The 27,750-nt window shown below is 47.6% G+C and overlaps 1 protein-coding gene across 9 annotated transcripts in view; it reads left to right on the forward strand.

Moving 5' to 3' along the window:
* The window catches only part of PTPRU (protein tyrosine phosphatase receptor type U), an 88,111-nt gene that overhangs the window by 25,206 nt on the left and 35,155 nt on the right, over nucleotides 1-27,750 (forward strand). For 5 of the 9 annotated variants that reach the window (XM_070459063.1, XM_020869245.2, XM_070459059.1 and 2 more), the window contains exons 8-15: nucleotides 12,246-12,554; nucleotides 17,456-17,565; nucleotides 17,860-18,061; nucleotides 18,359-18,461; nucleotides 20,866-21,139; nucleotides 22,101-22,137; nucleotides 23,071-23,209; nucleotides 27,521-27,550. In XM_070459063.1, the coding sequence (XP_070315164.1) occupies nucleotides 12,246-12,554; nucleotides 17,456-17,565; nucleotides 17,860-18,061; nucleotides 18,359-18,461; nucleotides 20,866-21,139; nucleotides 22,101-22,137; nucleotides 23,071-23,209; nucleotides 27,521-27,550 (1,204 nt within the window). The remainder of the gene's footprint in view (nucleotides 1-12,245; nucleotides 12,555-17,455; nucleotides 17,566-17,859; nucleotides 18,062-18,358; nucleotides 18,462-20,865; nucleotides 21,140-22,100; nucleotides 22,138-23,070; nucleotides 23,210-27,520; nucleotides 27,551-27,750) is intronic. The other 4 variants (XM_070459064.1, XM_020869246.2, XM_070459061.1 and 1 more) reach the window with 1 other exon arrangement.

A 27,750-nucleotide genomic window follows, 5' to 3' on the forward strand; every position in this document is an offset into this window, starting at 1 on the left:
TTTTCTTTGGTAATACATGTATTTATTTACTTTATTTACATGTATTTATTTCTTTTTGGCTGCACTGGGTCTTCATTGTTGCACACGGTCTTTCTCTAATTGCTGCAAGCAGGGGATAATCTCTAGTTGCTGTGCAAGGGTTTCTCATGGTGGTGGTGTCTCTTGTGGTGCACAGGCTCGGTAGTTGTGGCGATTGGGCTTAGTTGCCCAGCAGAATGTGGGATCGTCCCAGACAAGAGATCAAACCTACATCTCCTGTATTGGAAGTTGGATTCTTAATCACCAGACCTCCGGACATATCCCAGTATATAACCTTTTGAATTGCCTTTTTAATTTGGTAATAGCTTTATTGAGATATAATCACATCTCGCGCAATTTGCTTATTAGAGTGTATAATTCAGTGGTTTTTAGTATATTCACAGAGTTGTGCAACCATCACCACAATAAATTTTAGAACATTTTCCCCTCCCCCAAAGGAAACCTTGTATCCTTTAGCAGTCCACCCCTCCCCTCATCTCCCCTTAATACTTCTAGCCCTAGACAGCCACTAATTTACTTTTTTTCTCTATAGGTTTGCTTCTCTGGACATTTCGTATATAATGGAATCATATAATATGTAGTCTTTTGTGACTGGCTTTTTTCTTGTAGCACACTTTTTCAAGGTTTATCCATGTTGTGGCATGCGTTAGTACTTTCTATAGTTGAATAATGTTCTATTGTGTAGACATACCATAACTTACTTATACATTTATCAGGTGGAAGGCATTTGCATCATTTATACTTTTTGGTTATTATGAATGGTATTGCTATGAGTATTAATGTAGAGATCTTTGTATGGACATATGTTTTAATTTCTCCTGAGTGTATAGCATATACATATCATATGGTAGTTATGTTTAACCATTTAGGAAACTGCTGGATTGCTTTCCAAAGCAGCCATTCCACTTTACATTCTCATCAGTTGTGTATGGGGGTTCCAGTTTTTCTATATATTCACTAACACATTATTATCTGTCATCTGATTATAACCCTCCTGGTGGATATGAAGTGGTATCTCATTGTGGTTTAGCACATCTCTGATGATTATTAATAATAATAGTTATTATTGATAATAATTTTTAGTAATTAATAATAATAAAAATACTATAATATTAATAATAATAATAATATTGAACAATTTTCATGTTCTTATTGGCCATTTGTATGTCTTCTCTGTGTAAATGTCTATTCAGATCCTTTACTCATTTTTAAATTGGGTTTTTATCTTTTAATTATTGAGTTGTAAAATTTCTTTATATATTCCAGATACTAAACCCTTATCATATCTATTTGCAAATATTTTCTTCCATTCTGTGTGTTGTCTTTTAACTTTCTTGATGGTGTCCTTTGAAGCACAAAGGTTTTTAATTTTAATGAAGTTAAATTTACCTACTTTTTCTTTTGTTATCTGTACTTTTGATGTCGCATCTAGAAAACCTTTGCCTAATCCAAAGTTAGGAAGATTTACTTTTATTTTTTTCTAAGAGTTTTATAGTTTTAACTCCTATATTTAGGTCCTTTACCCACTTTGAGTTAATTTTTGGATTTGGTGTGAGGTAGGAGTCCAATCTCATTCTTTTGCTTGTGGATGTCAAGTTGTCCCAGCACCATTTATGAAAAAGACTTCTTTTCCCGTTGAATTGTCTCGGCAGTGAGATTGACTCTTTTGGTCAGTGTAGTTCCCTGGGGATTCATCCAAGTTGTATGTATCAATAGTTCATTCCTTTTTAATGCTGAGTAATATCCCATGATGTGGCTATACTAGAGTTTGTTTAACCATTCATCTGTTGAATGACACCTGAACTGGTCCCAGTTTTTGGCTGTTACAAGTAAAGCTGCCATGAACATTCATGTATAAGTTTTTGTATGAACATAATTTTTCATTTTTTTCTGGGCTAAATGCCTAACTAAGGATACAAATGATGGATCATATGGTAATTGCATACTTACTGCAGTTTTATTGAAAACTGCCAAAGTTGGTTGTATTGTTTTACATTCTCATCAGCAATATATGAGTGATCCAGTTTTCTACATCCTTGCCAGCATTTGGTGTTGTCATTATTATTTTTAAAAATTTTAGTCATTCCGAGATGTGTGTAGTAATATCCCATCCTGGTCTTAATTTGCCTTTCTTTAATGCCTAGTGACATTAATGGGCTTCCCTTGTGGCTCACCTGGTAAAGAGTCTGCCTGCAATGCAGGAGACCTGGGTTCAATCCCTGGGTTGGGAAGATCCCCTGGAGAACGGAAAGGCTACCCACTCCAGTATTCTGGTCTAGAGAATTCCATGGACTATATAGTCCATGGGGTTGCAAAGAGTCGGACATGATTGAGCAACTTTCACTTTCAGTGCCTAGTGATGTTGAACATCTTTTCATGTGCTGTTTGCCATCTGTATATCCTCTTCATGAATTATTCGTGTCTTTGCCCATTTTCTAATTGGATTATTCATCTTTTATAGTTGAGCTTTGAGAATTCTTTACACATTCTAGATACTAGTCCTTTTTTGGGTATATAGTTTGTAAATATTTTCCCCTGGCTTTTAGCTTGTCTTTTTTCTCCTCTTCACCTGGGCTTTCACAGAGCAATCATTTTTAATTTTTATGAGGGCCAGTTTATCAAAACTTCCTTTTATGAGCTATGCTTTTAGTGTCAAATTTAAGAACTCCTTGCATTACCCTAGATTCCGAAGATTTTCTCCGATTCTTTTTTTAAAATAGAAGTGTTATAGTTTTACAAATAAGTCCATGATCCATTTTGAGTTAATTTTTAGATAAGCTACAGAATTTGGTTGAGGTTTATTTTTTTGCCAATGAATATTCGTGTGTTTTTAAGAGCTGATCTGAGAACCATCTAAAATACAGTTTAATGCCACACCTGGAGAGATGCTTGGGTGGTGGGTAAGAGTATTCTACGGGAGATTACTTTCTAGCTGAGGGATCTGTGTCAGATTAACCTCTCCAAACTGTAGTCCCATTGTTTTATAAAAGGGGGGGATAATAATAATGTTTACAGGGTAAATGTGAAGATTCATTCAACACATGTTTATTGAGTGCCTATTATGTGTCAGGTACTGTTTAGTTGCTAGGGATATGAGGCTGTGACCAAGACAGACAAAGGCTACTAGTGTATGAGTTCCTCATGCCGGAACTGCATGGAACTAACATTCTGGTGGGTAGTCAGTGTTCGGTCACTAAGTCGTGTCTGACTCTTTGTGACCCCATGGACTGCAGCACACTAGGCTTCCCTGTCTTTCACTGTCTCCTGAAGTTTGCTCAAACTCATGTCCATTGAGTTGATGATGCCATCCAACCATATCATTCTCTGTTGCCCCCTTCTCCTCCTGCCTTCAGTCTTTCCCAGCATCAGGGTCTTTTCCAATGAATAGTTTCTTGGCATCAGGTGGCCAAAGTATTGGAGCTTCAGCGTTAGCATCAGTCCTTCAAATGAATATTCAGGATTGATTTCCTTTAGGATGGACTGGTTGGATCTCCTTGTAGTCCAAGAGACTCTCAAGAGTCTTCTCCAACACCACAGTTGGAAGGCATCAATTCTTCAGTGCTCAGCCTTCTTTGTGGTCCAACTCTCACATCCATACATGAGTACTGGAAAAACCATAGCCTTGACTATATGGACCTTTGTCGGCAAAGTGATGTCTCTTCTTTTTAATTTGCTGTCTAGGTTTGTTATAACTTTCCTTCCAAGGAGCAAGCATCTTTGAATTTCATGGCTGCAGTCACCATCCTCAGTGATTTTGGAGCCCAAGAAAATAAAGTTTGTCACTGTTTCCATGTTTCCCCCATCTATTTGCCATGAAGTGATGGGACTGGATGCCATGATCTTAGGTTTTTGAATGTTGAGTTTTAAGCCAGCCTTTTCATTTTCCTCTTTCACTTTCATCAAGAGGCTCTTTAGTTCCTCCTCACTTTCTGAAATTAGGGTGATGTCATCTGCATATCTGAGGTTGTTGATATTTCTCCTGGCAATCTTGTTTCCAGCTTGTGATTCATCCAGCCCGACATTTCGCATGATGTACTCTGCATATAAGTTAAATAAGCAGGGTGACAATATACAGCCATGATGTACTTCTTTCCCAATTTGGAGCCAGCCTGTTTTTCCATGTCCAATTCTAACTGTTGCTTCTTGACCTGCATACAGGTTTCTCAGAGCAGGTAAGGTGGTCTGGTATTCTCATCTTTATAAGAATTTTCCACAGTTTGTTGTGATTTATACAGTCAAAGGCTTTAGTATAGTCAATGAAGCAGATGTTTTTCTGGAATTCTCTTGCTTTTTCTATGATCCAGTGGAAGTTGGCAGTTTGATCTCTGGTCCCTCTGCCTTTTATAAATCCAACTTGTACATCTGGAAATTCCATTTCATACTGAGAGCTAGTGTGGATGATTTTGAGCATTACCTTGCTAACATGTGAAATGAGTGCACTTGTGAGGTACTTTAAACATTCTTTGGCATTGCCTTTCTTTGGGGTTGGGATGAAAATTGACCTTTTCCAGTCCTGTGGCCACTGCTGAGTTTTCCAAATTTGCTGGCATATTGAGTGCAGCACTTTAACAGTATCATCTTTTCAGATTTTGAGTAGCTCTACTGGAATTCTATCATCTCCGCTAAACTTTGTTCATAGTAATGCTTCCTAAGACCCACTTGACTTCACACTCCAGGATGTCTGGGTCTAGGTGAGTGACCCCACCTTTGTGGTTATCCACATCAAGACCTTTATTGTACAGTTCTTCTGTGTATTCTTGCCACCTCTTAATCTCTTCTGCTTCTGTTAGGTCCTTACTGTTTCTCTCCTTTATTGTGCCCATCTTTGCATGAAATATTCCCTTGGTATCTCTTAATTTTCTTGAAGAGATCTCTAGTCTTTCCCATCCCACTGTTTCCCTCTATATCCTTGCATTGATCACTGATCTTATCTCTGCTTGCTATTCTTTGGAACTCTGCATTCAGTTGGGTATACATCTTTTCCTCTCTCCCTTGCCTTTCACTTCCCTTCTTTTTGCAGCTATTTGTAAGTCCTCCTCAGACAGTCATTTTGTCTTCTTGCATTTCTTTGTCTTTCTGGCAGGAGGAAGTAGTAAACAAGTGAAATATATAGACTGTCAGTTGATGATCAGGGTTGTGAAGAATAAAGCAGGAAGGGGGATGGGGTGTGAAGTTCAGAGAACTGTTATTTCAAAAAGGCTCAGGGACTGTTTTACCGAGAAGGTGACATTTGAGCAGAGACCTGAAGGAGGTAAGGGACAAAGCCACACACAGGAAGCTGGAGGAATTGCTGGGAGAAGGGGAGTTCTAGGCCCACCTAATAGCAGAGAGTTCTGCAGTATGCCTGGCATTTGTGAAGAGGAGCAAGGAGACCAGTATAACTGTGGTCTAGTGACTGAGGGGAGCTGGCAGGAGAGGAGGTCGAAGTCATACTGTGGATATGGGACCCAGAGCCATTGTACTCTGGGTGGGCTAAGGGGCCGTTGCAGGTTTGGAGAGCAGGAGTGACATCACCTCCTGTGTTTACAATGATCACTTTTGTCCTTTTGTGGAGAACAGATTCTAGGAGGGTGAAGGGATCAGAGGAGAGACCAGTGAGGAGGCTACAGCAACAATTCAGCTGGGAGATGGTGGAGGCTGGGAGCTGGGAGGAAGTGGTGGCGGTGGTGAAAAGTGCTTCGATTCTGGGTTTGTTCTGAAGGTAGAACAGCTGCATTTGTTGATGGATTGGATATGCAGCGAGAGAGGAAATAGAAGTCAAGGATGGCTCCAAGGTGTTTTGCTTGAGCAGCCAAAAGAATGGAGTTATCATTTACTGCAAGGGAGCAGACTGCGGAAGGAGCAGGTGTGACGGGGTGCCATAGATCAGGAGTTCAGTGTTGGAAATGTTGACTTTGAGATGCCTATTAGACGTTCAAGTGGAGATATCCATCAGGCGGATGGATTTATGAGTGTGGGGTTTAGGGAAGAGGTTTGGGCTGCAGATATAAATTTGAAAGTCATCAGTATAGACATGGTGTAGATGATATTTAAAGCCATGAGACTGGATGAGATCTTTTATGCTGGTGGTTCTTAGTCAGGATGATTTTGTCTCCTAGGAGTCATCTGCAGTGTCTGGTTGTCACAACTGGGGGTGGGGTGCTAATGGCATCTTAGGGATAGAGGAAGCCAGAGAAGGTAATAAATGTCCTATGATGTATAAACAGCCTCTTCAACAAAAAATTATCTAGTCTGAAATGTCAGTAATGCCAAGGTTGAGAACCCCTGATTTAGTCCTTAGATTTTAGGGAATAAGTGTAGATGGAAAGGAGAGGAGCAGTGAAGCCTGGATTGTGCAACCCTTTAGTTTTGGATTAAATGCAGGTGATTGCATGTAAATGTATTAAATGCCTGTGAAGCCTAGTGCCTAACACACAGTGAACACTCAGTGAATGACAACTATTATTGTTATGGTGTTTTTAACTCTTCAAAGTCAATTCTGGTCAGGTACTTGGTATGGAAGAAATCAGAGCCTGGGGTCCACAGAGAGTCTCTCTTTCACTCCTGTTAGTGTACAGATGAGGGGATGGAAGCCCAGAGATGGGAAGGCACTTGCTGTGACTATACAGTAAGTTAAGAACCCAAGTTTCATGGTGATGGCTGTTGATCTTTCCCGTTTTACAGATGAGAAAATGGAAATTTCGAGATTTAGTCACTGGCCCAAATCGACACAGTGAGTCCATAGCAGAGTCAGAACCCAGGTTTGAATGTCCTGACTTCCAGTCTCATGTTGGAAACTGCCACCACCAGCACCTTACTACCAGTAACAGCTGCATAGCTGCCATCGTGGGCTGAGTACCCACTCTGTCCCAAGCACTGCTGAACACTTTACATGGCCTGGCTGGGACGGAAGCTGTGTAAATCATCAGGGACCAGGCAGATAGGATCCAAACAACTCAGCCTGCTCCTCTTAATCACGTTTCTCTTCGTTTGCATCACCACCCCCTCTTTGCTTAGGCGCCTTGACCCATAGTTGTTTTGCTGTTGGCCAGCTGTGTTGTCATCTCTTTGGGCTCCATGAAACTCCCCTCCCACAGTATTATTTACTGTAAAAACAATAATATAACACCAGTAGAAGACATTTAAAAGAAATCACTCTAAATCTCACCATCCGAGCCCAACAGCTGTTTTAGTTTTCCTGCCTCCTGCAAATCTCTGCCCATATGCCTACAGTAGACATTTCACACCCTTGTCATTGGGATGTGGAAAGCGTTCTGTACTCTACTTCCTTTTCTTGGTGGTGTTACTTGTGTTATGTTGTTTATAATTGTGTTTATTGGCTGTAGGAGTCCACTGAGTGTCTCCATATGGCTGAGCTGTTTGTCTCTAGATTTTTATTATTGTGAATAATACTGTATCGAAAAACTCAGTGCTGATCATGCTATATTCCCCCCTTGAATTATTTCTTTCATGTAAGTAGTCAGAGGTGATTTAAGAAAGGGCTTTGACGTATATTGCTTTTAAAAAAATGGTTGTACTAATTTATACTGCTGCTATAAAGGGTACTGCTATATATAAGGGTATATCTTACCCTTGTTGTCGTTTAGTCGCTAAGTCATGTGTGACTCTGCGACCCCATGGACTGCAGCATTCCAGGCTTCTCTGTCCTCCACTATCTGTCAGAGTTTGTTCAAACTCATGTCCATTGAGTTGATGATGCCCATCCAACCATCTCATCCTCTGCCACCCTCTTCTGCCCTCACTCTTTCCCAGCATCCGGGTCTTTTCCCATGAGTCGGCTCTTTGCATCAGGTTTGGCCAAAGTATTGGAGCTTCAGCTTCAGCATCAGTCCTTTCAATGAATATTCAGAGTTGATTTCCTTTAGGATTGACTGGATGATCTCCTTGCAGTCCAAGGGACCTCAAGAGTCTTCTCTAGCACCACAGTTCAAAAACATCAATTCTTTGGCACTCAGCCTTCTTTATTGTCCTACTCTCACATCCATACATGACTACTGGGAAAACCATAGCTTTGACTAGAGGGACTTTTGTCAGCAAAGTGATGTCTATGCTTTTTAATACACTGTGTAGGTTTGTCATAGTTTTTGTTCCAAGGAGCAAGCATCTTTTATTTTCGTGGCTGCAGTCACCATATCTCACCATTAGTGTGTACATATTAATTCATTCCTATGAGTTAGACTCACACCATCTCATGTAACTCTCACACTACTCTTCAAAGTAGGTGTTATTATATCTCCATTTTTTAGTCAAAGAACTTGATGTTCAAAGGGAGTTAAATCACTTGCCTGAAGTCACAGAACTAATGAGACTTGGAGATAGGATTTGAACTCTGCAGTACCCAACCCCACTCCAAAGCCCCTTCCTCAAGCAGGGTTATTGAGTGCTCCTTAGCATCATTAAAATCAATGCATTGGGGGCCAATTTAACAGATGTTAACTGTTAGCCTTCTTGTTTAAAAAAAAAAATGTGCATTTAGACCTTTGACCTCCGAGTGGCCTACAGCCGTGTGGAATTCAGAGGGTTGGTGCTTTGAGGCCCCCAGGTTCTATTTTGCCAGTGTGTGCTGGCAGCCGAAGAGCGTGTGTCTGGGTGCCAGATGGTTTTTGGAAACACAGAGAGACTCATGAATTCACACCCCTCAATCAACATATCAGCCTCTAGTCAACAAACTATTTGAGCCTCTGGATCTGCCCAAATTTGTTCAGGGTGGGGAGAGAAAGAAAAACGCGCTTTCTTTTCAGAGACCCCTCTGTCTAGCAAGGGGGGAGGGGTCTAACACAGCTATTGGAGAATGAGATATTTAAGCATGAGGGTGAAAGTTTCATTCTTCAAGTTAGAGGTTACCGTTTTGTGCCCTGAAAACTGTTTTGTTTTTTTTTCTCCTTTTTTCTTTTGGCCATGAGGAATCTTAGTTCCCTGACTAAGGATCAAACCTGCACCCCCTGCATTGGAAGTATGGAGTCTTAACTATTGGAATGCCAGGGAGGTCCCCTGGCAAAATGGTTTGAAAGAAACCTGAGTAGGTTGCCAATATTTAAAAATCTGGAGATTTCACACAAAAAATTGGAATTTCTGGCTTCATAAATGGGAAGATCTGGCAACACAGCCTGGAACTGAGTGGCAGCTGCTCCTTTTGGATGAGATACTTACCGTCTCGTTTGTCATAGTCCCAACCCAGCCTGTGTCACCAGTTGGCAGTTGATAGTTCGTGTCCTTGTCTGAATGCTGCAGGAAGGTGAAGGAAGCGGTGTGTTTCCACCAAACCTGGAAGGATGGTAAAGGATGTGGAGCAGGTATTCCCGGGGGTGGGGATGAGGTGAGCAGAGCTGCAGGGAACCGAGATCCTCTCGCTAGTGCAAATAAACCCATGGTACTTGGCTTTGGAAGACTTTGACACAGACACAGACATAGAAACCTTGGGACAGGACACATTGGGCAGCCAGGACCAGAGCCGGAAAGTCTCAGGAAGCAAAGACCTCTGAACAAGGTGGCGGAGTGATTGCAGAATGAGTATACAACCAAATTCACCCATTTCTTTCTAAACATATAAGAACAATGGGTTAAAACAAAACCATATAGTAAAACATTATAGGAGAATCTCCATGGTCCAGGAACAGCAGAGAAAAGACAAGTGTGGTAAGTGGACTTGCAGGTAGCAGCCCTCAGGATGCAGTGAGCAGGGAACCAGCCTTTTAACATTTTTGTTGGGTGAGGATTGGGTTGGCCTTGTTGTGGGGATAAGAGAGCCGGGCTGTCTGTAAGGAGTCAAGAGCTAAGCCTTACTCTCAGGTGCTGATACCTCTTTGTGGCATTCTGATGTATGACTGGAGACGGCCACTCGCCTCTGGTCCAGGGAAGGAAGGAAAGTTGCACTGTGCTGTCCGGCGTCTAAAGCTGTGCACCTACCCATCCACTCGCAAGTGAAGAGCAGCCTGATATTTCTCTTTGCATTGTCTTTGTAAAGAGCATCCTGAGCAAATTAATCATATGAAAATGATAATAGGTTCCTACTTAATCATCTTAAGAGGCCAAGCAGTAGGACTTTCTTTCCTGTTCATTAAGGTGTGTCCTGATATCCTCTAACTAGGGACACTTGGCAGGTGTTACAGAAACTGCACAGTCAGGGGGCAAAACAGAAGAGGATCATTAGTAGTCATGGCTTCTTCCATCATGTTATAGATGAGGACATTGAGGCCCAGAGATTTACTTAGGATTGCACAGCTGCTCAGAGCAGATGCAGGACTGGGGCCTGAGCCCCTGGGTAAAGAAGCCTTGATTTCTTTACTTATAAAATGGGGATAACATTCTGGTCCTATGGAATCCTCAAGAGGCTATGAAGCACAGTAATATGCGCTTGCCTTATGTTGGGTAGCTACCTCTCCAGAGGCATTGGTGTGGTTAATTAATTAATTTTTAAAAAGGTATCCTTGTTATTCATTTGGGGAAGGCTCTTGAGAGTCCCTTGGACTGCAAGGAGATCCAACCAGCCCATCCTAAAGGAAATCAGTCCTGAATATTCATTGGAAGGACTGATGTTGAAGCTGAAACTCCAATAGTTTGGCCACCTGATGCGAAGAACTGACTCATTTGAAAAGACCCTGATGCTGGGAAAGATTGAGGGCTGGAGGAGAAGGGATGACAGAGGATGAGATGGTTGGATGGTATCACTGACCCAGTGCACACAAGTTTGAGTAAGCTCTGGGAGTTGGTGATGGACAGGGAGGCCTGGTGTGCTACAGTCCATGGGTCGCAAAGAGTCGGACATAACTGAGCAACTGAACTGAACTTTTATTCATTTATTATTTATTTTAAAAAATGTTTTATTTATTTGGCTGTGCTGGGTCTTAGTTGCACCACGTGGGATCTTTGATCTTTGTAACAGCATGTGAGGTTCTAGTTCCCTGACCAGGGATCAAACCTGATTACCTGCATTGGGAATGCAGAGTCTTAGCCACTGGACCATCAAGAAAGTTCCCTGGTTTATTTTTATTTATTTTTAGTTTTTGAACAGTGAATTTCTCATGGGGAAGCAGAGTAGCGGTGATTAAAAGTGTGGATTCTGAAGCCGACCTGTCCAGGTTTGGATTCCAGCTTCACTACTTACTGTCTGTGTGACTGTCAGCAAGTTAACTTAATCTCTCCTGTGTGCCTCCATTTCTACATTTGGATAACAAGGCTAATAATGGCAGCTTTCTATTAGATCACAGAGAGGATTAAATGAGATAAAGCATTTTAAAGCCTTTAGAGCAATGCTTGGCACATACAAAGCCCCCAACAAATGTTTACAGCCATCATCATCATCATCTTTATAGAACAGATTGTATTTTCCTTTTTGCTTTGGCAGCCAGGGAACTCATCACCTAATTTGAACCTTATATTTATAGCTCCAAGTGGGTCCTAATGGCATGCATTTCTATTTTCGTAACATTCTCTAGAATTATTTAGCTATTTGGCTCTCATTTCCCCCATTATCCTGACTTCTCTGTATTATTATATTGTACATATTACTGTAAGCTGTTTTAGAACAAGTTTGGAATTAACAGAGAATGAAGAAAAATACAACAGTTGGTTGATTCAGACTGTCTTGACTTCCTTCAGGAGGAATTTGGAATAGGAAGTGAACTATATTATTAAAAAAATTATAGCTAATATTTTCAATGGCCTACTGTGTATTGGGGCTTCCCTGATAGCTCAGTTGGTAAAGAATCTGCCTGCAATACAGGAGACCCCGGTTCTATCCCTGGGTCGGGAAGATCCCCTGGAGAAAGGAAAGGCTACCCTCTCCAGTATTCTGGCCTGGAGAATTCCATGGACTGTACAGTCCGTGGGTCACAAGGAGTCGGATACGACTGAGCCACTTTCACATTGTGTATTAGCCATTGCTACACATGCTTTGCGTGTTTTACCTTAAACCTCACAGCCATCCTATGAGATCGAGCCTATTATCCCATTTTGCAGATGAGGAAACTAAGGCTCAGAGAGATAAAGTGACTTAGCCAGTGGTTGCCAGCTGCAAGTGACAGAGCCGGGATTCAGATGTGGGCCTGCCTGACTCCAAAACACACACTTTATTCCCTTTTTGCTGCACTAAGGGGTCTCTTGGACTCTTGGGGGCAATTGAGGATTGATACTAGTCAGCTGCCTGATGTTTTCTCTCTCATCCTGCTTCTCCTCCCACTTCTACCTTTTCTCTTCGGGATCCCCAGAGCCCATGAGGGCCCCCAAAGGCCTGGCTTTTGCTGAGATCCAGGCCCGCCAACTGACCCTGCAGTGGGAACCGCTGGGCTACAACGTGACACGTTGCCACACCTACACCGTGTCTCTGTGCTATCACTACACGCTGGGCAGCAGCCACAACCAGACCGTCCGGGAGTGTGTGAAGATGGAGCGGGGTGTCAGCCGCTACACCATCAAGAACCTACTGCCCTACCGGAACGTCCACGTGCGGCTCGTCCTCACTAATCCCGAGGGGCGCAAAGAGGGCAAGGAAGTCACCTTCCAGACAGACGAGGATGGTAAGAGGCCTCCTGATCCCTGGTGCCCACAGACGCTACATGTCTGAGACTGAAATTGCTATAGCATATTTTTTGCTTAGGATTAAACCGACTGTATGACAACGGAGTAATGATACTAATATCTATTCCTTGGAAGACTTTGGGTAAAATTGGTATAATTGTTCCTTAAAATATTTGGGAGCATTTACCAGGGAAATCATTTCAGCCTGGAGTTTTCATTGTGGCAGGGTTTTTAATAACAATTTTAATTTTCAAAATCGATAGTGGAATATTCAGACTTTCTAGTCTTTTTATCAGTTTTGGTGTACCGCCTTTTTAAGGGATTTGATCATTTCACTTAAATTGTCAAATATCTTGACATAAAGTTGGCTGTAATATTCTCTTGTTATATTTACTGAATGTCTGAAGGATCTATTGTGCCATCCACTTTTTCATGCCTGATATTGGTAATTTGTGTCTTGTCTTTGTTTCTCATGGTCGTTCTTGGTAAGGGTATATAAATTTTATTAATCTTTCCAAAAAGCCAACTTTTGGCCTAGTTTATTTATTTTTTTATTGTATACTTGCGTTCTGTTCTATTTCTTTTAAAAAATGCTTTCTTTGCATTTGACCAGCTGTTCTTTTAGTTTTTTGATATGGAAGCTTGTTAGATCATTGATTTTGAGCCTTTCTTCATTTCTAATATATGCATTTAAAGCTATAAGTTTCACTCAGCCCTGCTTTAGCCTTATCCCACAAGTTTTGATATATCCTATCTTTAGTATCATTCAGTTTAAAATATTTTCTGATTTGTTATGATTCATTCTTTGACCCAAGAGTTATTTAGAATTACATTGTTTGATTTCTGACTGGGATTTCTTTAATTATCTTTTTGTTATTGATTTCTAGCTTACACTGTAGTCAGAGTACATACTCTAATTTTGGTCTTTTGAAATTTGATCCATGCTTTATGGTCTGATATATGGTTGCGAGTGAGTGAAAGTCTTTCAGTCCGACTCTTTGCGACCCCATGGACTATACAGTCCATGGAATTCTCCAGCCCAGAGTAGTGGAGTGGGTAGCCGTTCCCTTCTCCAGGGAAGCTTCCCAACTCGGGCATCGAACCCAGGTCTCCTGCATTGCAGATGGAATCTTTACTAGCTGAGCCACCAGCGATGTGTGGTTAAATTTTAGTAAATGTTCCATATCTACTTGAAAAAATGTGCATTCTGTCATTGTTGAGTGTACTGTTCCACTTATATCAAGCTAACATTCATTAATTTCAGAACGCTTTTTATATATCAATGCCCATGCACCTCACGAACAACCCTATCTGGCTGTTTACTCTCACCATTCCCATTCTGAGGTCACATTGCTAGTGGATGGGTAGCAGAGCTGGGTCTCAAACCTGGCCATCTGTTTGAGAGCTGTTTTTCTTAACAGCTACATTCTAACCTCAGCACAGGTCCAAAGCCTTCCTCCAGATTGCTGTAAATCCCCAGGTACCCCTAAGCTCCTTGGTTAATAGTCCTTTTGTTTGTTTCCTCACACGTGCCATTTTCTATCTGCACAGCAGTGGCCCAGATATAAAATTCAACTCCTTCCTCAATTTCTAGAAAACCCCACTCACCTGAGGAAGTGTGTATGCCCTATGCCCTGCACTGATGAAGATTTGCTTGGGGTGGGAATGAAGTCTGGAGGGGTTTACCCTAAATCATTGTAAATGTGGGGGGGAGGAGAAACTTTTTTCTCCTACCTATCTGAGATTCATTGGCTGGGATCCTGTAAGTTGACTGAGCAAAGATAGATTAACAAGATAAAAATAAGATAAAAATATTAAAAAAATTGTTGTTATAAATTCTATTTGTTTTTTGTTATATATTCTTAAAAATTGAAGTATGGTTAATTTGCAATATTGTGTTAGTTTTAGGCATAAGCAAAGGGATTCAGTTTATTATATATAATAAAATAAATTTTATTAATCTTTCCAAAGATTATATAATGTATATGTGAATATATATGTACATACATATATATATATTCAGGTGATTTTCCATTATAGGAAACAGGAGTTTATGAACACGTGCTTTGCACATAATAGGGAGCACTCAGTGATGAGTAACTCAAAGGGGTGGTAAGAGCTTGGGTTTATATAGCATCTTAATTAAAGAACAATGAATTTTTAGAAAAGTGACAAGACAAAGGAAAAGGACTTCAAACTTCTAGGGGCAGCAAATTAGGGGAAATGAAATGTATGGGGAAACTAATGGTGGCTGGTAAAGTTTGTTAGGTAGATTCCTCTGGGCTGATAAGGGTCCAGAGGTTTCTCAGTGATTAGCTTCTGTCCTACCTGGTAGAGAGGGGAGGGGGGCACCTGTGCAAATTTATGTCCTACTTTTAGGCAAATGGGGGAGGGCAGAGAATTTTTACTTGTGTATGTTCCTGTACTGCCTTCTCAGTTCAACTCAAAATAATCCTTATTTGGGGGTAGCATGTGTTGCTACCCTTCTCTAGTGATCTCATGTTGACTCTCAGACTGCTCCATTCTTAAAATCTGTTGACCTTTCCCCTTTCCTTCTGCAAGGTACGTTGTTGAGGCTGCTTCACCCCCCACCCTGGCCAGGCCTCACTTGGCTCCTTGCTTTTTCTTTTTTCTCTGTCCCTCTTCTCCTGCCTCTCTTTAATATTAATTATTTAATATTTTATACTTTTCACTTAAGTATTAGTATAATACTTACGGAGTGTGCTTAAGTGGTCAGCTCAACTCGGCATTCTCCTAGACTGTGCCCATCAGGATAACCCACACCCAGATCAAGAAAAAGCATTACCAGCAGCCCGGAAGTCCCCTTTATGCACCCTCCCACTCACAGCTCCCAAAGGTAGTCGTTATCCTGACCTGTAATGCCATAGGCTAACTTCTGCTTGGTTTTGAACATTATATCAGTGGAATCATATAGTGTATATTCTTTTTTTTAAAATACATATAGCTGATTCACTTTGCTATACAGTACAAACTAATACAACATTGTAAAGCAACTATGCTCCAATAAAAATTAATTTTAAAAAAAGAAAGCCGTTTTAGAAACTCTGTAACTTGGAGGATAAAACTACCCCTGTTTTTAGGACACCTGTTGTATATAATAACCTAAACCATGATATGTTCACGTAGCAACCCTTGTGGTTCTACCCAGACTAAATTAAAACATTATACATTCAAAAAACAAAAAAACAAATGAAGCTGCTATGAACATTGGCATGCTGGTTCAAATAGACTAAGTTTTTGTTTACTTGGGAAAATACCTTTGAGTGGGAGTGTTGTGTTGTGTGTAAGTGTATGTTGAATTTGACAAGAGATTGCCAAACTGATTTCCAAAGTGGCCATACATTTGCACCCCCATCTGTGAAAGACAGGGAAGCCTGGCGTGCTGCAGTCCATGGGGTCGCAAAGAGTCAGACACGGCTGAGTGACCGAACAACAGCAACATCAGAGCGCTCCAGGGGCTCAGAATTCTCTCCAGTAGGAGGTGTTGTCAGCATTGGGAGTTTAGTCCTTCCGATAGGTCTGTAGTGGTGGTTTTACCTTTTCTGGATCAGTGTATATTCTTTTTATGACTGGCTTCTCTGTCTCAGCTTTATGCTTGAGAGATTCAGCCAAGTTGTGTCTACAGTTCTAGAGAATTTATTCTCATTGCTGAATAATCCATTATGTGAATATTTATTCATCCAATTTACTATTGTTAGGCATTTGGGTTGCTTTAAACTATTTTACACTGGAGAAGGAAAAGTCAACCCACTCGAGTGTTCTTGCCTGGAGAATCCCAGGGACAGAGGAGCCTGGTGGGCTGCTGTCTGTGGGGTCACACAGGGTCGGACATGACTGAAGCAACTTAGTGGCAGCAACTATTTTAAATTGTGCTGCAAATAAAATTCTTGTAGGTTCTTTTTTTTTTGGTAGATCTACACATTTTTGATGGATTTAAGCCTAGGAGTAGAACCGCTAGGGTTTGTGTTCATAATAAGGAGATATATCCAGTTTTCCCAAGTGGTTGTGTCAAATTACACTCCCACTAGCAGTATGTGAAAATTTCAGTTGCTCTGCATCCTCACCAACACTTGGAATTGTCTTTTTCCTTTTAACACTTTGGTGGGTAAATAGTGGAATTGCCTGGTTAACTTCATTTTAACACAAGGCACTTGAGCTGTTATCTTGGTTTCCGCTTTCCCCTATCTTACAAGTTCAGCTTCCCCACAAACGTTTATCAAAGTGTTTTCCCAAGCAAAGAAGGCCATTCTCTTCCTGGAGGAAATTCCTTGAGCCAGCTGTGAAGGTGATACCTTAAAACAAAAACAAAACAAAACCGAATCTTAAAGGTCTTCTGCTGAAATGTTGACAGTGTTTATCTCTGGGTGATGGAACTGTTGGTACCATTAATTTTCTTTATGCTTATTTTGATTTTCTACATTGAACATATTGTTTGTGTAATTAGTAATTTTCAGACAAGAAAACATCTCCACCCATAATCCTGCCACTGTAAGGCAATTGTTTTCATTTTTCTGGCAAATGTCTGTATTTTCTGAAAACCACTCAGCTGGAACAAAATAGGAGCATTCATTCTTCTCTGCGAAATGCCTCCTGCACAGTGATGAAAATGCCAGCTGCCCTTTTCGGGTGCTCAGACGTAGGTCGAACCATATGAGAGTGCTGATAGGTATTTGCCTTGGGGCTTTATGTACATCACATCATTTAATTCCAGTGGAGGAGGTGTTGTTATCATCCCCATTTCACAGATGAAGAAGCCAAGGCTCAGAGAGGCTGAGTGGTCCAAGCGTCCCAGTTATGAAATGGCAAGGCTGGAACCTGAACCCGGGTATCTGGTTCCAAAGCTTGCTTTTCCCTGCCCCGTGTCGCCTCTCCTTCGCAGTGCCTGGCGGGATCGCGGCTGAGTCCCTGACCTTCACTCCGCTGGAGGACATGATCTTCCTCAAGTGGGAGGAGCCCCAGGAGCCCAATGGCCTCATCACTCAGTATGAGGTGGGTGGGCCCCTGGTGGGAGGTGGGCCCACAGGTTGGAGCGGGAAGTGTGTGGGGTGGGAGAACAGAGGTGATCATTGGAGTTCCTTCAACTGTGGCTGGGGTCCATTCCCTGTGGGTAATGGGGGACCTGAAGGCAGAAGGCAGAGGTGCCCGGAGGCCTGAACTAAGGGGCACCCACGGTCTTCCCAAGCCTCCCCTTTACCCAACCGTTTCCCTGGCTCACCTGAACCGTGATGGGTGGGAGGCTACTTCCCCATCCCCGAGCCTGCCTGCCTGCCATTCTGTCCCTAGATTAGCTACCAGAGTGTTGAGTCGTCAGACCCGGCAGTGAACGTGCCGGGCCCACGGCGTACCATCTCCAAGCTCCGCAACGAGACCTACCACGTCTTCTCCAACCTGCACCCGGGCACCACCTACCTGTTCTCGGTGCGGGCCCGCACAGGCAAAGGCTTTGGCCAGGCGGCACTCACCGAGATCACCACCAACATCTCAGGTGCGCCCTGCCTGACCTAGCCTGGCCCCTGTGGGGAGCCCCAGAGTCCCCTGGGCACAGAGATGGGGCTTCCTGGGGGTGGCGACGGAGGACTCCGGCTGAGATAAATGTACCATTTAGAGGGTGAGTCAGGGAGGATTAACTCAGAGGGTTCTGGCGATGGTCGGTGGAATCCGAGGGCTGCAGGCAGAGGCTGAAGGGGAAGCGGTCTGAGGGCAGAGGTCAAGGAGCCTGGAGGCCTGGCCTTCCTGGTGCAGCGGCCAGGCTGCGGGCTTATGTCCCTGTCCCCTCCCGCAGCGCCCAGCTTTGATTATGCTGACATGCCGTCGCCGCTGGGCGAGTCTGAGAACACCATCACCGTGCTACTGAGGCCGGCGCAGGGCCGCGGGGCGCCCATCAGGTGGGCACACGTGTGACAGAGAGGCGGGAGGTCCGGGTGGTGAGGGAGAGGCCCGTCCTCTGACCCAGAACCCCCACCCAGGCCCGCCCACCCTTGTCTTCCCTCAGTCTCCCACTCAGGGTTCAGCATGTCGGGAGGAGGACATTCTGTGATCCTGGGCAGGTGGCAGGCCTGCAGTCACTCCCCTCTGAGGCCGTGGGCTGTCTGGTGGTGACTGTCATGAGATCTTGAACAGGAGATTGTTCGGACCTCTCCAGAGGGCCTACCTCTGACACCTTGGGGCCTTATTTCTCCCCAGCTTTTCCCTTGGGGGTTCCTGTCGAGGGAGACACATGAATGAGCTTTCTAGAAGGCTAGGACATCTGGCCACATGGGGTCATCTCTCCGGAGTGGCCAAGAGCTTGGCTTCCCTACTTCTTTGCAGAAAAAGCTGACACTACAGTGACTGTTTCTGTTGGGGAGAAGGTGCTGGAGAGAAAATGGTGTGTGTGTGTGTGTGGTGTGTGTGTGTGTGTGTTTGATGTGGGTGTGATGTGTATGTGAGAGAGCGTGAGTGTGTTTGTGCAAGGTGTGCACACACTTCCTGTCGGCCAGACGTCATCTTAGGGACTTTACCTGCATGAGTCATTTGATCCTCATGACAGCCAGTGGAGTGGGTATCAGCACCCTTATTTTCCGCATGAGGAAGCAGGCTCAGAGAGCCTGAATAACGTGCCCCCGAGGCCACACGGCTGGTAAGCGATAGCACTGGGATTTGAAAGCCTGGTCTGTCTGTACGGCCTGTACCTTTCCTTGAAGTCACAGAGCCTCCCTGGCCCTCTGGTTCCCCCTCTCCTTCCCATAAAGGCTTAGGCACTGGGAGAGGGTGACAGCCTACATTTGGCCATGAGAGAGTCCTACTGAGATCCCCCAAAGGCAGGGGGTTTCCCAGGTACTCTTGACGCTCCCTCACTTCCTCACTCCTCCCCGCTTTCACTTTTCCCTTCTGCTTTGCCTCCCTATATTTGCTATTGCACAGTCTGATTTGGGCTGATTCCCGGACCCTAAGGAGAGCTGCAGGAAGAAGTCTGCACAGCTCTGGGGAGTTTGGCATTTTGCAGGAGGCTTAGGACCCTGGGGCCTCTGAATTGGGAGGAGCTGGGAAACCCAGCACCTTCTCCTTTCCTTATCCCCTTGGGGGATCCTTTGAGCGGGTCTGGTCAGCAACTCAGGCAAGCCTGGGTTGGGGCGAGGGATGGACGATGTGAGGTGGAGAGGCCTGATGACTGTGTGACCTTGGACATGTCCCTTCACCTTTCTGAGCCTCCCTTTCCTTTGTGCCTTTTGGGGATTGTCCCAGATCAAGATGTGCTTTTGTTCATGGTTCATGATTATTAGCATCTCCTAGTGGGACTTGGGGTCAGGGGAGGCCTGACCTCAGCCTGGGAAATGGAGATTGAGAGGGGCCTGGGCTGGCTAATGATGGGATGAACCTGTCTGGCCTAAATCCTAGGGTGCTGGGGTGATTCCCTCCTAACTTGGGAGCTCAAAAGATACAGCTGGAAAGCAAGGAAAAGGCATTTCTACTTTCCCAGAGTGCAGGCTGTCATTGTCAGTATGGGGTGTCACACGCCAAGACGTGACCAAGGCTGGGAGTGGAAAGATTTAAATTTGTCAGCATTCATTTATTTACTCTTGGCTTTGTTCCATGGAGGATTTGGAGGAGCTCGCAGCACAAGGCCATTCAGTATAGTGATGAAAATAAATAGAAACACACAAGATGGGATCAGGAGACAGAGACCAGGGAACACAAATCAGCCATCAGGCCTGGGAGATGCAGGCTCAGAGTTGCAGACCCAGGGCTGCCTCCGGGTTGGGAGGGTATTCGAGATGTAGGTTTAGTGTGACCTCGTTTGCCTGCTCAGTGACTGGCTCCCCCGCTGGAGGCCAGTTCCAGGAAGCCCAGAGCCCCAAATGCCCAGCACAGGACTCATGTCTGAGCTCAGTAAAAACTTTCTGGGTGAATGAATGCATTGTGTCTTACTCGAATTTACTGAGGCCTAGAGGGAGCAGTTGGGAACCTGGCTGGAGCCCGGGGCTTGAGGTTCACAGGCTCTGGGAATCAGGGTGCAGCTTCAGGGTTTGGTTGGCTTGAGCAGGGTCCACATACTTTCAGTCTTAGTTACAGTAATAACAGCTGCCAGGCACTGGCTGCTCTTTCCTCACCTCTATCTTACGGAGCCGGCCTGTAATCACTCCCATTTTACAGAGGAGAAAACTGAGGCCCAAGGAGCAAAAGTGACTTGCCCAGCTGAGATGAGCGCTGTCCTGGGCCTGACCCCAAAGCCCGCACCCTTAGTCACCAGATGGCTCTCCCTGTCCTCTGGCCACCGTGACCACTGCGCTGTCCCCTCCCCATGTCCAGTGTGTACCAGGTGATTGTGGAAGAGGAGCGGCCGCGGAGACTCCGGCGGGAGCCTGGCAGCCAGGACTGCTTCCCGGTGCCGCTGACCTTCGATGCGGCGCTGGCCCGGGGCCTGGTGCACTACTTCGGGGCCGAACTGGCGGCCAGCAGTCTGCCTGAGGCCATGCCCTTCACCGTGGGTGACAACCAGACCTACCGTGGCTTCTGGAACCCACCGCTTGAGCCCAGGAAGGCCTATCTCATCTACTTCCAGGCAGCAAGCCACCTGAAGGGGGTGAGGGGACGGCCGGGGTCGTGGTGGGGGTGGTCCGGGTGAGGGCGAGCAGGCTCGGGACATTCAGGAGCAGGCTGCTACAGAGGCTGGAGACCCCGCCCCATCCTCCAACCTCCACCTCCCACCAGCTGTATTCCTCCCCTCCTCTACGTTGAGCCCAGGCCTCCTGTAGCCCTGTCCACCTCCGCCCACCCATCTGAGCCCCGCTTCCTAACCCCAGACACCTTCTCTCCAGTACTAACCCTTTCCGGGGGGCTTCTTCCCTGGTGGATAGTAAAAGATTTGCCTGCGATGTAGCAGACCTTAGTTTGATCTCCTGGGTCAGGGAGATCCCCTGGAGAAGGGCATGGCAACCCACTCCAGTATTCCTGCCTGGAGAATCCCAGAGATGACGGAGGGGCCTGGTGGGCTTTTCCCAGATTCATTGCTATCCAAGCTCCCAGTCTGGTCCCTGCCGCCTCCTGAGGCCCTGGTCTTCCATCTCAGGTTCCTCTGGCTCTAGAGGGTGCCCCTCTCCGCTTCTCGCCTTCACCTGACCTTGAAGCCTAGGACCCGCCTCCTCCCTGAAGCCCCGCCCTTCTCCAGGCTCCTCCCTCCTCGGATCGCTCCTTTCCAGGGTGCCCCCTGGGCAAGCGGACCCCTGACCTGAGCTCTACCCTCATTTCTGAGCACCTCCTCTTTACCCGCTCCTTGTGCTGTTTTTTTTTTTTTTTCTTTTCTTCCTGTTTCCACCCATTTCATTCCACTTTCCTAAGGCATCGCCCTATTTGTAGGCTCCTCCCCTTCTTGGCCCCTCCGTCCCTAGTTCCCCCTCCACCCTTCTGCTGGTGGGGTGTGTTTAGTTACAGTTCACAACAGAAACGCCCTGATCAGGGCCAAGACAGCCTGTCTAAGGTTGCCTCTGGGGAGGGTCAGGTCCTGGCTATAGCGGTGCTGAGACCCGCCCCATCTATGCCTCTAGGAGACCCGGCTGAATTGCATCCGCCTCGCCCGGAAGGGTAAGTCCCCCTGGATTCAGTCCTTCAGCCGCAGGTTTCTTACTTGCTGGGCTCTGGGGTGGTGGGCGGTGGGCGCTGGGCACTCAGGCCTGTGGGGGCAGAGGAGGGAGGTCTGGCAGACTGGGGGGGCCAGGAAACATTTCCCTTCTTGGGCCCTATGTGCCCCATCTCCAGGGTTCCTTCTCCCAGCCTGGGCAGTAGGGACACACACCCTCACACCACTATGGCAGAGGGTGAGCCACTGGGGTCGGGAATGGGGTGGTGGGTACGGGACCCTGGTCCTGGAGTCTGTATCTGCCCCCTTTCCTGTGGAAAGGAGAAGGGGGACAGCATGGACCCTGTAGTGTCAGGATTGACGCTGCTCCCAGATGGGGAATGTGGATGGTTCCCAGTCCTGAGATGCCCTAACGGAGCCCTCGATACATAATTCTCCCCCCTTGTTGCCTCCCAGGAGGGCGGGGGGCTGGATCTGAAGGCCCCACACACAGCCTCCATCCCCCATCCATCCACTGAAGGGTAGGGAGGACTTGAGGCAGGAGAGAGGGCATCGCAGTGGGCACCACCCTCCTGTGCCTGCTGCGCTGTTCTGATGAGGAGCTATTCCAGATGGGGGTACAGGGGACGTAAGGCCTCTGACTGGGGGATGCGGAAGGTGGAAGGGATGGTGAGAGATGGGTCTGATTGACTGAAAGGCGGGACATGTGCTGAGGATGACGGGCAGATGTTTTTGTGCACCTGTTTGTGCAGCCTGGTTTATTCCTTGGGGCTTCAGTTCAGTCGCTCAGTCGTGTCTGACTCTTTGCGACCCCCATGGACTGCAGCACGCCAGGCTTCCCTGTCCATCACCAACTCCCAGAGTTTGGACCTTTGCAAGCAGGGGGAAGGTGGTCTCTGCATCCCCTCTGATCCTCTGTCCTGTGTTGTTCTCCCCAGCCGCCTGCAAGGAAAGCAAACAGCCCTTGGAGGTGTCTCAGAGGTCGGAGGAGATGGGACTCATCCTGGGCATCTGTGCGGGGGGCCTTGCTGTCCTCATCCTCCTGCTGGGGGCCATTATTATTATCATCCGAAAGGGGTGAGTGAGGCCAGTGCCCTGTCCCACCCGGGCCTTCGGCCTGTGTGAGGCCTGCTGAGCAGAGAGGAGGCAGAGGGCTGGTCGGGCAGCCGCCTGGAGGGCGTGTGGAGGGCTGCCAACCTGGGCATCAGGCCTGTGGATCAACCCAAGCCGGTGAGGGGAAGCCCGAGACTCTGCAGATTGAGCTGCCCCGGAGTGGCTTGGCTGGAGCCCAGGTCTGGTCGGTGCCAGGTGCCCCTGTCCAGGGAAGGGCGCTCAGTGCCCGCTGCCAAGGAGCCATGCTGGGAGTGGGCCCCACCCGCCTGTGCCCGCTGGGCTGTTCTGATGGGGATGGTGGGGAGGCAACCTGACTTGGCATCCTCAGTGCACGAGATCTTCTGCCGTCGCGTCTGCCCTAACCAGGGGGTTGGCGTGTTGACCTTGAGCAGTGGGGGGGGGCAGGGCTCACCCCCCCTTCACACTGAGGGCCCTGAGCAGCAGCTCTTCCCAGGCTCCATCTTTGCTTGGGCTCAGCTACTGGACTCTGTTACTGTTGATCCCTGAGGCATCCTCCTGGGCCTATGACTCAGAGGAGACCTCCCTTCCTGCCCTTGCCATCTCCCAGGCCTCAAAGGTCCAGCCTGGTGTTTGTGTGGGAGGCACTTTCGGGTACATTTCACAGTGGGCGGAGTGAATCCCAGCCTATCTTAGTTAGAACCTAGAACTTAAAACAGTTTTGGAATTTTAGAAATCCAGGATGTGAGATTCTGAGAATCTCCAAGTTTAGAACTGTGGAGGCTCAGAGCCTGGAAACTGAGAGCTGCCATTGTAGTTCAAGGATGTCTAACCTAGTGGTTTTCCTGTCTTCCAAAAGCAGCAGAACCTATCTTCAAAAACACCAGATAAACCCCTCCTGGGAGCCCAGTACATGGAGCACTAAAGACTGAGTCTCGGTTTGGAGCTCGGTGGGCTTCTGAGACCCCTGTGCTCTCCCTCCCCGCCCCACCTCATTCCCTACCAGGCAGCCCCAGGACACTGTGGTCCAAGCCCCTTAGTTGAGGGATGGAGATGCTGAGGCCCAGAGGGGGCAGAGACCTGCCCAAGGTCACCCGGGAGCCAGAGGCAGAGCCTGCTCCACCCTCTTCCCTCCTGGGCTCTGGCTTCTGTAGCTCTTGCTGCTGCCAAGCTGGGCACACGTGGGTGGGTTGGCTCTGGGTCTCTGGGCTGTCAGGAGCAGATAAGCACGATCCAGGGAGATGAGGGAGAACTGGGCAGGGCCCCCTGTGCCTGAGGCCAGGCATCAGCAGGAGTGAGACTCTCCCCTAGAGTCTCGGGGTGGGGGCATGCCAGCAGTGGGGTGCTGGGATGGTCTGTTCAGGGCATCAGGCTCTGATTGTTCCCTGTGAAGCTTCCTGAGGCAAAATCGTTTAAACTATCATTTAATGAGTATTATACTGTGCCAAGAGCTCTCCACACATCACCCGTTAGAACCATAGTTACTGATCACCTACTGTGTATCAGGCGCTGTTCGGGCACTCGGGAGACATCAGGGAATTTTTCCTTCCTGGGGGGGTGGTTTCTGACCCACAAAGCAGATCTAAGTTCCTTTTCACAGGTCGGGAAACTATTATTACGTGACTCGCCCATGTCACTTTAAGTAGCAGGTCCTGACTGGACCCAGGCTTGACTGCAAAGCTCATCCTCCTTACAGCCGGGCATGTGAAGGGCCTCACCATGGCTGGCACACAGTAGGTTCCTGTAGGGGGTGAGGCCCTGGGGGGTGGGGAGTGGCACAGATAGAGGGCTGTAAGGGAGGGGTCAGATTTGGGGGCTTGCGGGTGGTATTTGAGTCTCTCCAGATCTACTCTTGAGGGAAGACTAGCAAAGTCAGGAAGGGCATCCCCCTAGCAAAGAGAGTGCCAGGCCTGGGAGAGGATAGATGGGTCAGAGATGCTGCCAGGGTCTCCCTCACTGGGAAACTCTCCACTTCATGCAGCTGCTACTGGAAGCCTCTAGGATCCTTTTCCCGTAGCCACCTGCCCCCGCCCTGTTCCTTCTTAGATCCTCTAAAAGCCTTTCAGTCCCCTTCTGTAGCCCCTTGCTGCTTTCCCCCGAGTCCCACCTGGCCTTCCAGGTTCACTGTGCTCCCGAGGGCTCCCTCAGTCTGCACCACGGGTGCCATGGGGCAGAGCAGCTCTGGCAGGGATGGGGGTGTTCAGATCAACCCGGGGTGTGGATGAAATGGACAGATTAGGAGGTTGCCGAGGGCGGGCAGCCCCCAGGGAGCCGCCGTGGACTCATGCACCCTATTGGAGGAAGGAGGCACCTGGGGTGGGGAGGAGGTGGCAGGGAACGGGTCTCAGCTTCTTTATCCTGCCCCCTGGAGGGTGAGGCTGGGATGCACCTGCCCCTGGGAACTCCGGGGTGCCCCAGGCTGTTTGGATCCTTTGGTTCTGCTTCCAGAGACCCTCCCCACTTCCCTTTGCTGCACTTCCCCCGCCCTGCCCACCCCACCCTGCACTTCACTCACACACTCGCGGGCTTTTCTCAGTGTTTCTCTTCTCTGCTGGACTGAGAGCTGCATGAGGGCAGAGGAAGTTCTGTCTCGTTGCCTGTGTGTCCCCCGGGTCCTCTGTGTATGACTTATGGATGACTCGGGTCCTCCCGAACCCGCGCCCCCACCCAGCAAGCAGAGGGGGCAGGCAGGGCTGGGTGCATGCTTGCTGTCGGGGAGGGGATTATTTTTAACCTCACTTGTTTAGAGGAGAAAATGGAAGCTCATAGAGGTGGAGTTCTTTTAGTTATTTTTCTCCATTTATTGATTACTCAGTTCAATAAAATCTGTGTCGAGGGAATACATATTCCCTGGGCACTGTCCAGGGCCCTGGGGATCCAGCAGTGGGCAGAAGCAACCAGGATGCTGTCCTCTTGTGCTTTATGGCTATGGGTGGGGAGCCTGGCATTAACTAAAAAAAGCACAAGTGCTTAATTACAAATTGTGAAAAGACCAGGGTGAAGGGGTAGACACAGAGTAAAGGGGGAACTAATGTAGTTGGTGACTGTGGGGGAGTCCTTAGGATCGGCCCTTTTGAAGTTACGACAGTTCAGCTGAGACCAGAAGAATGCCACTCCTTCAGCCCATCTCCCTGCCCTCAGGGCCACTATGACCAGCTCAGGGCCTTTGACCCCTCCTCTGTCCCTGGGATGGAGACAGGCTGTGTGACCTCAAGCCAGGGTCCCGCCCTGGCTGCCTCTGTCTTCCCTTCCCCTCAGGGTGGGTGAGTGGATGAGAAGGCCTGGATGGGGCCTCAGGAGGGGCTGGCTCCGGGATCAGGGTCTGGACTCTCACTGACCCCCCGAGAGCCATGGGCTGACATGACTCTCCAGGACCCGGTTCCCCACTGGGGAGGTGGGGATCAGACCTGTCCCGCGACCCCACTGCCGGTGCCTCGAGGTCCCGTCAGGGCTCTTGGCCGACCTGGGCTCTGGGTGCTCGTGAGGGGCCACGCGGCTCCTTTAATGGACCCCACACCCAGGGGCAGTCTGGGTGGGTGAGGGTGGCCCAGCTGGTCCTGGCGTCCAGCCCCCTCCCCTTCCTGGCCGCTCATTTCTTCCCAGCTTACAGAGGGCTGTCCCCTCAGGGGCCGGGGAGCCTGCGGGGGGTTGGGGGGGTGGCATGGGGACTGCGGTGGGGGGGACTGCGGTGGGGTGGTCTGCAAGGGTGAGTGCACAGTTACCGTGACCGTGTGAGTGCAGGCATCTGTGTGTGTGTTTGTGAATATGTCTGTGTATCTGTGTGTGTCAGTGTGTGTGTGTGAGTACATGTGTCTGAGTGCATGTATGTAATAGGTCTGTGCTTGTAAGCACATGAGTGAGTCCATGTGTTTCTATGTGAGTGTGTTTGTGAATATACGTCTGTGTATGTATCTGTGTGTGTCAGTGTGTGATTGAGTACATGTGTCTGCATGTATGTCATAGGTCTGTGCTTGTAAGTGCATGAGTGAGTCCATGTGTTTCTATGTGAGTGTGTGTATCCGTGAGTGTGTCTGCATGTGTGAGTATTTCTCTTTGTGAACACATGTGTGTGAAAGCTCTGCTTCCCTCCAGGCCCTTTCCCCACCTCCTTCTCACTCCGGCAGTGGGCTTGGGGAAGGTTCTGGAAGGAGCCGGGCCAGCCCTTGGGTCAGAGAAAGCCCGTCTGACCTGTCAGTCCCCGGCCAGCCCGGTCCCCAGCAGAGGAAGCACCAGGCCCCTCCCCTGGTGGTGCTGCCCTGGGCCCCGCCTCGTGCACGAACCGTGGCCCACCCGTGTGTTCTCTTTGCACGCTGCCAGGAGAAACCACTATGCCTACTCCTACTACCCGTAAGTAGCGCCCCTGCCCGGGGCCCCGCCCCTCCTGGGAGCCCCGCCCCCACCTCCGCCCCGCCTGGGCTCCGCCCCTTCTCCACCCGTCTCCGAGCTTCCCTCCGCTGCTGGCCCTCCCCTCGCCGCCGGCCTCCTGTGTGGCGGCCACGAGCGCTGGCTCTGTGCTGAGTCTCGGGTTCAGACCTGGCTCTCCGAGC

The sequence above is a fragment of the Odocoileus virginianus genome, chromosome 30, assembly GCF_023699985.2.
Source record: "Odocoileus virginianus isolate 20LAN1187 ecotype Illinois chromosome 30, Ovbor_1.2, whole genome shotgun sequence".
Classification (NCBI taxonomy): Eukaryota; Metazoa; Chordata; class Mammalia; order Artiodactyla; family Cervidae; genus Odocoileus; species Odocoileus virginianus.